At 45.9% G+C, this 9,296-nt stretch overlaps 1 protein-coding gene across 2 annotated transcripts in view; it reads left to right on the forward strand.

The window, feature by feature from the left end:
• Slc6a1 (solute carrier family 6 member 1) overlaps positions 1 to 2,277 on the forward strand; it is a 37,456-nt gene extending 35,179 nt beyond the window's left edge. For both annotated transcript variants that reach the window (XM_074044427.1, XM_020187244.2), the window contains one exon: positions 17 to 2,277. In XM_074044427.1, the coding sequence (XP_073900528.1) occupies positions 17 to 121 (105 nt within the window). In that variant the 3' untranslated portion in view covers positions 122 to 2,277. The remainder of the gene's footprint in view (positions 1 to 16) is intronic.
• The last annotated feature ends 7,019 nt before the right edge of the window (positions 2,278 to 9,296 follow it).

Here is a 9,296-nt window from a genome sequence, read left to right on the forward strand (position 1 = left end):
TTCCCATTGTCCACAGCGTCTCCAGGTTATGATCCAGCCCAGTGAAGACATTGTCCGCCCAGAGAACGGTCCAGAGCAGCCCCAGGCTGGCAGCTCAGCCAGCAAGGAGGCCTACATCTAGGGGTGCAGGCCGCTGGCCGACCCAATGCTGTCACCCCCACCTGGCTGCACCAATCACCACTTGATGACTGAAGATACCCTGTCTCCACCTACCTCGAGTGGCAGGTCCAGACACCATCACCATGCAGAGAGGGGAGGTGGGGGGACTCTGGGCGAGTCCTGCCATAGCCACACACCCAGTGGCTTCCAGCATCTGCAGGCTGGTGACCTTTCCCTATGAACGGTCGGTAAGCATTTATAACTGCCACTGTAGCTCATTTTTATCCCACCAGTGAGTGTGTCCTAGCAAGGTCACACACTCCTGGTTTTTAGTCCCCTCCTGACGGTTCTCTTCCTGCCAGACCTGACTGTTAGCTTGGCCTGGCCTTTGTAGGAGGCAGGCAAGGCAAGGCTTTTGACGCAGGGTTCAAGGGCATTTTGTACAGCACAGCCTGCAATGGGAGCCTGCAATGGGAGCCTGCGGAGCTCTGCCTTTTCAGTTTTCGATATTCTTCTTTCCGAGGCAGCTTGACAAAACCACCACAGCGTCCCCGCAGCCATTGTGCAGAGCATCCCTGTCCCCGCGCCCCAGTGAGCGCACCTGGCAGCCCAGTGCTTCTGCAGCTCCTCCTGCTGGCATCCTGATAGGACCTGGTCCAAGGGGGCCCTGCTTGCTGGGAAAGAGTCACAAGCACAACATGTTTCTTTTGGTGGCCACCATTCTGGGGGACCTCAGGACCCTCCTGGAGACCTTCCCCAAGTAGGAGCCCGACTTTCTCTGAACTGCCTAGTTTTACAGAGCACACAGAACCCCTGCAGAGGAAGCCAGTAAGTCTGGAGTCAGGATGGACCCAGCTGTCCCTGGTTTCACCCCTTAAACTGTCACTCACTGCCACCCCAACCCAGCTGCCTCTTCGCCTTTCTCCAAATTCCTCAGCCAATGGTCTTGCTGTCACTCAAATCCACCCACCCACTGAGGAGCCGGTGCCAACCCGTGCTCCATCCCCGTCCCACCCTGCCCAGGCTTAACCTGCTTCATTGGGAGGCATTACTTGTTCCTTTCTGGATTGGGCTCCATAGTGTTGGTGGGAAGCCAGTAAAGTTTCCTGCAAGTTCCAGCAGGATCTTCTCATTCACCAGGAAGAGGGGCCCCCATGTAGCAAAGCATATGTTGCACCCTGTAGCTCCTTAGCTCACAAACTGTGTTTTATGACTAATCCTTAGTAACTATGGTGAATAACTGTGATTGTGGGTTTTTTAATCTCTCGTCATTCTTACACGAAAGTGACCAGCACACCAGTTCTTGCAATAGGGTATCACCCTCAGATATTAAGCACATTATTGTAGAGAATAAAAACATGTATGCACATCTAAATGCACACACATGCACATGCATCCTCACGTGTGGCATCTAGAATCCCATGTGATACTGTGTAGGCAATCTACAACCCTTTCCTGAGGCCATCTGTAAAATAGTCTCCTTGCTAAGGTGTCCCAGTGCCCAGTGGCGAATCCGTGATCCAAGTGCATAGGTATTGTTACATTCTAGGGTTTAGAATGGAAGGACCCTACACTGTGTCTCATGGTCCCGTCCTACCCCCACCTGTGTGAATCCCTTTAGAATAAGGGCAGGGAGATGTCTCACTTGCTCTGTGTTCTTCAATGTGAAACTCAGACCAGGTCTTTCTAACATAAATGCAGTATATTTAATGTCTGTAAGCAACTCTAACTGAGATGTTTGGCAAGAAATCCCCTAACTGATTTCCATCCAAACTTACTTTATAGAGCACAATATTAAGTGTCGTGCAATTACTGTGAGAACTGTGAATATGTGTAACTTTTTTTTAGTATTTACCCTGGGGGGGAAAGATATTGTATTATCATATATGCTTTTTTTTGCAATAAGGATTTATTCTCAGAACACCAGGTAAATCTATCTCTATATAAAATATATGTAATATATGCATATTCAAACTATATACAGAGCCTGTTTAAAAAAATTACAGTACTATTTAGTAAAATTATCTGTTCTATGGACCAAATGTAAAATATTTATAAATGAAGATGCATTTTAAATGTCTATAAATGGTGTCATTCATAACTAGAGCACGAAAGTTATGTAAGTTTCTAAGAATTTAGAGGAAAAATAATAAAGGTTCTATGATATGCAACATGAAACCTTCAGTTCTTATGGGCAGGGAGGGTGGGATGGGGACTACTCAATAGCCTCTTTCATCAGAACAACAAAACATAGATACAAACTTTTTTTCTCCAACAGAGAAATTTGGAGTGAAATGGAGCTGGACTTCCCCAAAGTCTTAGAATAAGTAGATAGAAATTGAGCAACATAAGGGAGGTGCTTCCACTGTGCATGTGGTCTACTCAATAAAGATCTAAGCAAAGGACAATTTTTTAAAATCTGGTTAACAACGACATTCATTTATTCCCTTATTGAGTCATTTCTCAAAATATTTATTTAAAAAATATTCTTTATGAAAATGTGACCTCTACAGAGGAGGTATATAGTTCAGTGGATGACTGTAAATACTTTACCAGATTCACTAGTTGTTATCATGTTGCCACACTTGTTCTGTCAGTCAAAGTTCAGTCTGGGACAGGGAAAACCCAGATGAACATATGGAATAGGAATCTCTTATGGGAACATGACTTTAGACAGTTGTGAAAGAGGCTGGGAAGTAAGGCTCTGAAAGAGGGCTTAGGTTATCAGAGCAAATGTGCCCTGCATTCCTTGCCACCTCCTTCATATATAGCCTTTGAGATGCCCCATGATCATAGAATTCCAGTGCACCCACAATTTGTGGGAGGTGAGCTGGACTCATAGCCAGTACAAGGTAAGTGTGCTATGTAATCACAGCTGAGCAATTAGGGCCTCTGAGAGCCCCAAAAGGTCATACTTCCCATTGGAACCAAGAACTTTCTTTGGACCCTGAAAGAAGGTGCTCTAAGAAACATCACTGACCAAGGAACACTTTCATATCCTTTCTTATGGTTTGGATACAGATACACTGTGCCCCAAAGGCTCTGCTTGGTTACCAGTGTGACCATGGTCAGGTAGTGGGACCTTTAAGAGGTGGAACCTAGAGGAATGTGATTAGGTTAAGGGATGCCACCCTTGAAAGGAATTAATGGGACTGGGCCATGGCTCACATGATATGGGACTTGTCTAGCAAGTGCAAGGCTTTGAGTTCAATCCCCAGCACTGCCAAATAAGGGGGGTGGGAATTAATGTTATTCTCATGGGAGCCCAATTAGTTCTTGCAAGAGAGTTGTTATAAAAGGGTAAAACCAGCCCCTCCCCAGTTTCTAACTTCTGTCACATGGTCTGTCCCTTTTTCATGTCCTCCCACCATGATATCCTGACCAGAGCTGGTGCCCTACCCTATGAACTTTCATCTTTATAAGTTACCCAGCCTCAAGTATTTTATTATAGCAAAGAGATGGAAAGTGTACAGCAAGCTACTTCATGTGTTTGGTCAACCATTTACACTGAAAATTATGTAACAATGAGGGAAAGGGAGAGATAGGGCAACCTATGCTATTTTCTTCCTCATCAATTAGCTGAAGGTAAGGAGTGTTGGCAGAATACGTGTACATAGCAAAAAGAAATAAAGGTAACTTTGTGTAGTTTTTGCTGTTTGGATGAGCTGTATACACATGGCTAAGCTTTGAAATACCTATAGGGTAATTTCACATACAAGTTAAAGGCTCTCCTATTTGCATATTATAAAGATGAACTGGAAATTTTATGCTGATAATTTAAATTTTCCTTTGTGGAGAACATTAAGTAGCAAATGAAGAATCACTGTGATCAGTTGAGAGAAAGGTCATGGAAGGAAGGAGATTTATAGTTAGTCCCTGGAACGTCACTTTTCCCTGCTTTTTGAGCAAGGGACTCTGCATTTTCCTTTTGTACTGGTCCCTGCAAATAATGTAGCTCACCCTGGGAGAGTCTACGAAAGTTCTGTCGTTGGGATCTGCAATAATCGCGTGTAGAAGACTTGGTTCCTCAGTCCCTTGGAACAGTATGTTAGGACCTTTAAGCGGCAGAGCCTGCGGGGAGGAAGTTAGGGGGCGGGCCCTTCAAGGGACCATTGGAAGCCCCGCCCCTTCCAGTCTCATGGCTTCCGGGCTGCCATGAGGTGAGTGGGCTGCTTCTGCCATGATGCGCTGCCTCGTCACAGCCCCAAGCCACGGAGCCAGCTGACTGTGGACTGAGACCTCTGAAACTGTGAGCCAAACAAATTCATCCTCCTCTTTTAAATTAATTAATGTGTTTTAGATGGGCCCTCATTGTATTGCCCAGGCTGGTCTCGAATATGTGGGCTCAAACGATTCACCTGCCTCAGCCTCCCTAGTAGCCGGGACTTACAAGTTGCTGGTTCCTCTTAAGTTGCTGTTTTCAGGTGTTGTGTCCCCAGCGTGGAGAGCTGGACACCGCCCCTGTGCAGCGGGTGGACAACTGGGGCCACGGTGGGCAGCAGGGCGCCTGCCTCGCTGCTACCGTAGAGCCTACGGAGAAGGGGATTCTGGGAAATGTAGTCATAGTGCAAGCTTCGCTTCCTTCTGTTTTTCACATTCATACATGCAGATGGTGTATGTTGATGACAATGGTGGTGGTGGTTATTATCATTTTGCTCAGCCTTTTGAGAAGAGCTGTTGACATTTGGACCTTGCTCCTCTTAAAACTGGGCATGAGTCTTCTACAAGCCAGGACGCTCCCTTACATACCACCATACGTTTATCAAATTCAGAGAATTTCTCGCTGCTGTGATGCCATCACCTAATCTGCTCCTCACATCCATTTTTTTTCTAATTGTCCCAGTGGTATCCGTGATAGTGACGTTTGGTTGTCTGATCCAGGATCCAGTCCAGGATCATACATTGGAGTTGTCTGGTCACTTAACAAGTATTTTTGAACACCCATTACTTGGCAAGCGAAAGTGACACAGCCTTTATCCCAAACTCACAGGGGACTGATTGGGCCACTCAGCCCTCACTCCCTCTGCTGTTCCCAACACTTCTCTCATCTGTGGGTGAAAGGCGGCAAGGCTTCTTTATCTACCATTCTGATTCTTCTCTGAAGCAACAGCCAGGGGTGTTAGAGGCATTTAAAAAATGTGTTTACCCTCTGAAAAGCAAATAGAATTAAAGGAACCACCTCCCCACTGGGCTGGAGTCCCTCCCCACTTCATTCTCTGACTCTTTCTTTCTCTCTACTCCGTGCATGACTGGCTGCAGCCTTCTGGGACCTTCTCCCCTGAACCATGAGAACTTACACCTCAAACGTAAAAGGAAATCTGGGGTGGGAGCCTCACCCTTCAAACAGCACCCAGAAGATGTCCTTTAGGGTTCACACTGTCCCTCCCTGACCTGCACTTCAGTGTTCTTGAGGCTCTTTGCCAACTTCTCTTTCCAGCTTTTCAGAGGAAGGTTGGAAACAGGTCAGAGGACTCAGGATTGAAAAGAATTTTAAAAGATATATGGTTCTTTTGGAAGCTTGGATTGTTTTGGCTAAGTGTTTCTCCAACTGCAATGTGCTTGCCTTGGGGAAGGTTGTGTGAATGCTGGTTGTGGTTGACTAGGTCTGGGAGTGAGGCTTGAGATTATGCATTTCTAACAAATGCTCAGGTGTTGCTGATGGTCTTTTACTTGCACTTCGCATAACAAGTGTACAAACAGCCACAGGGAGTTTACCACCTCTTAGAAAACTGATAGTCTTTTAACCCAAACTGTCTAAAGCTAAAAGAGAGTTATTGACTCAAAAATTTCCGGCATCAGGTATAGCTGGATTGAGTTGCTCAAACGATGGCACCAGGAATCAGTCTCTCCATCTCTCAGTTCTGCTTTTTGCTGCCCTGGCTTTAATCTCAGAATGTCTGCATTCTTAATGATTGTGCTCTGTCTGAGCCCAGGGTCTTTGCCTTGCAATTTTGAAGAATGAAAACCATGGATAACGGTGTGAGCAAAAGAGTAGAGTTTTTTTAAGCAGAGAGGATGAGAGAAGAAAAATCCCCAAACAGGAGGGGTCTCAGAAAGCTGAGCTGCTTGTGGCTCCTTTGGCTAGGGGTTTTATAAAGATTCTTCTTTTCTGGATGAAGAAAGCCCACCGTGTCCCAATGTTATTGGCTCATTCGAATCACCTGCCAATGTCAACCAGTAGATGCCATCTGATTGAAGGGAAGCCCATCTTGTCCCAAAGCCATTGGATTGTTCAAGTCACCCACCACGTATGCTTTTCTGTCCATCTCTGATTGTTCCTGGGGTTCAATCATACATGGTCCGCAGGCTGCAACAATTTCAAGGTGCCTGGAGTGGTTTCAAGACTTTTCACATCCTCTCTGTCTTGCCTCTTGTACTTCATGGAGCCCCTTTCCTTAATCTGCTTTACAGGTCCCTGCCTCCTAGTTTCCAGTCTCAATTGGGAAGAGGCGTCGGTTCAGGTTCCGGCAGCTTCAGGAATATATCCTACCAGAGTGGCAATCACACTATATAATGAGCATCTTGTCCTTAATATATCTGTCACAGTCCTGAGATTGGGTCCCATTTGACCAGCCTAGGACACATATCTGTCTCCTAACTGGTAAATGTGACCAAGACAGTGGAGTGTGCTGATTGGACAGGCCTGCTTATCTGACCATCTCTTGAGCAAGAGGATGGATTAATTATACTCAAGCACATGGACTGACACGCATAAGAAAGATGGGTCCCCAGAGAAGAATAGAGGGAGTAAGTGCTGGGCAGACCAACACATCAAGGGCCACCAGAGCAAACCACTGTTTCTCCAAATAATGCTTACAAAGCCCTTCCTTGCATGGTTCTCCCTGTGACTGCACTCACTTGCTGTGGTTTCTAGTGTAAGCTCTTTAGCAGTGGACCAGTCAGAGCAGATGGAGAGGAACTGGGTGTGTAAGATGATCCAGTGGGGGTGGAGATGATCCAGGGCAGGGCTTTTTTTGGCAGCCCCAGAGATGAAAGTCACACTACTTCCATGTGGCCAAGACCATTGTCATTCACCTGGACCACAGGGACAGACTTCTGGCTTGTCCCCTCCCTCTAGTCTTGTCCATGACATTCAGTATGCAACAGCATCAGAATGAACTCTTAAAATGTCAGTCAGCTCATGTCCCTGCTCCAACTTTCCAGAGGCTTCCCCTACCACACGCAGAAAACAGTTTCATCTCTGTCTTCTGGCCTATCATGTTCTCCATGACCTGAACACTGTGTAACTTTGTCACCTCCATGCATACCACTCATGTTCTTGTTCACAGCTCTTTGCTATAGAGACCACCTCTTTGTCCCTTGAGTGCTCCAACTGTGTCCATGCTACAGGACCTTTGGGTTCACTCTTGGGAGCCACAGGCTCACCAAGCAGGACTTAATTTAGCCAGGAAGGTCAGAATTACTTGCTGGAGAAGGGACCACATAACCAAAAGATGACTTTGGCATGGAAACTTTAGTCAAATTATAGACTCAAGTCTTCCCAAAGCTTAAAGATGAGGAAGCATTGGCAATAAGGATGGACGATCACCCTAACAGAGGAGAGTAAGCAAAGGTTCAGGGGCTTGGAAGACAAACCTGGGTAGAAAGGATCTGTTCTTCCACATTAGGGAGGCATTGGGCCTTTATACTTCCTTTTTCTTCTTCTTGATCTTCTCTGCTCCTGATATCCTCATGGCTGGCTCCTTCTCTTCATTCAGGTCTCTGCTCAAATGTCACCTCCTTATTGAGGTCTCCCTGACCATCCTAGCTAAGATAATATCCTCCTCCATCTCTCTCTCTCTTCCCTAACCCTGCTTTATTTTCTTATTCTTAACACTCACATGCTTATTAATTTACCTGTCTTTTCCCACCCCTGCCCACCCACTATAAAGAGAGCTTTTGGAAAATGGGGGCTTTTCCTAATTCACTTCTGTGTCATAAATGCCCAGAGGAGTGCCTGATACACAGTAGGAGCTCACACATGAATGGATAGATGGACAGATGGAAAGTGGGTGGATGGGTGGGTTGGTAGAAGGATGGTAGATGAATAGTAGGTAGTGAATGGATGAGTGGATAAATAGATCGTGGATGGATAGGTAGATAGGTGGATGGTAGGTGGATTTGTGGGTAGGTGAGTGGATGCATGGATGGGTAAATTGAGGGTAGGTGAATGGATGAATGGTTGAGGGTATGTGGATGGATGAATGGATGGATGAATGGATGGGGGATAAATGGATGGGTGGGTGGGAGGATGGATGGGTGGGCGGAAGGATGAATGGATGGGTGAATGGACAGGTGGAGGAATGGAGGGACAGATGAATGAATTGGTTGGGTGGGTTAATGTACAGGGAATGGCACTGTGACAGCTATCAAGGGCACTAGCCCTGGGGTCTTCCACGAACTCCACGTGAGTTCTGACTCTACTGCTCACACTCCATGCCACTCTGAACACATGACTTCAGTCTCTTTGTACCCCAGTTTCCTCACAGAATTACTGTAAAAGTGCAATGATTTAAAACAAATACAGCACATAGCACAGTGCCTGGCCCCAGAAAATAGCACTCAGAAAATAGTGGGTGTTGTTATAGCAACAGTTCCTGAAATGTTCTTCTTTAGTCAGAGTCTGTCCCCCACCCAGAGCCCTGTGGTTTGATGAATTTTGTCTATCAAACTGTCACTTAATAATTAAGCTGTTTCTCTCCCCCTTTTTATTAATCAGATGTGGCTGCTAATTAGAGTTCCTGATTAGCATGAAGTAACCAAGGTGACAGCACTGAGTTGATATCATTCCAGGCTAAAGCAAAGAAATGTGGCATTTTGGGTCCCCTGCTTACCCTGATGGTGGGTAGTTATGTGATTTCCTCTGGGCTCTGTAATGTGGAAAAGAGATTCCAGATGCCCCATTAATCTCTCCAGGGACCCTCACAGGTCCAGGGCCTCAGGTGGGGCCTGTTGCTCCATCCATCTGCTCACAAAATGTTTGGTTGCAGACTTAATTTCACCTCTTTCAGTCAAAGCAATGCATATTGCTTTGAAGGGCAAACATTTTCCAGGTTGGATGAGTGCAACACTTGGTCCAGATAACACAAAAAGATCACAAAGTGACTCATGGTTGTAAAGGTTAAATTTTGCGCACATCTCTGTCCTCTTCATATAAACTTACAGCAGCAGAGTTGCTGATTCCAAAGGACTGTGCA

The sequence above is a fragment of the Castor canadensis genome, chromosome 10 (genome assembly GCF_047511655.1).
Source record: "Castor canadensis chromosome 10, mCasCan1.hap1v2, whole genome shotgun sequence".
Lineage (NCBI taxonomy): Eukaryota > Metazoa > Chordata > Mammalia > Rodentia > Castoridae > Castor > Castor canadensis.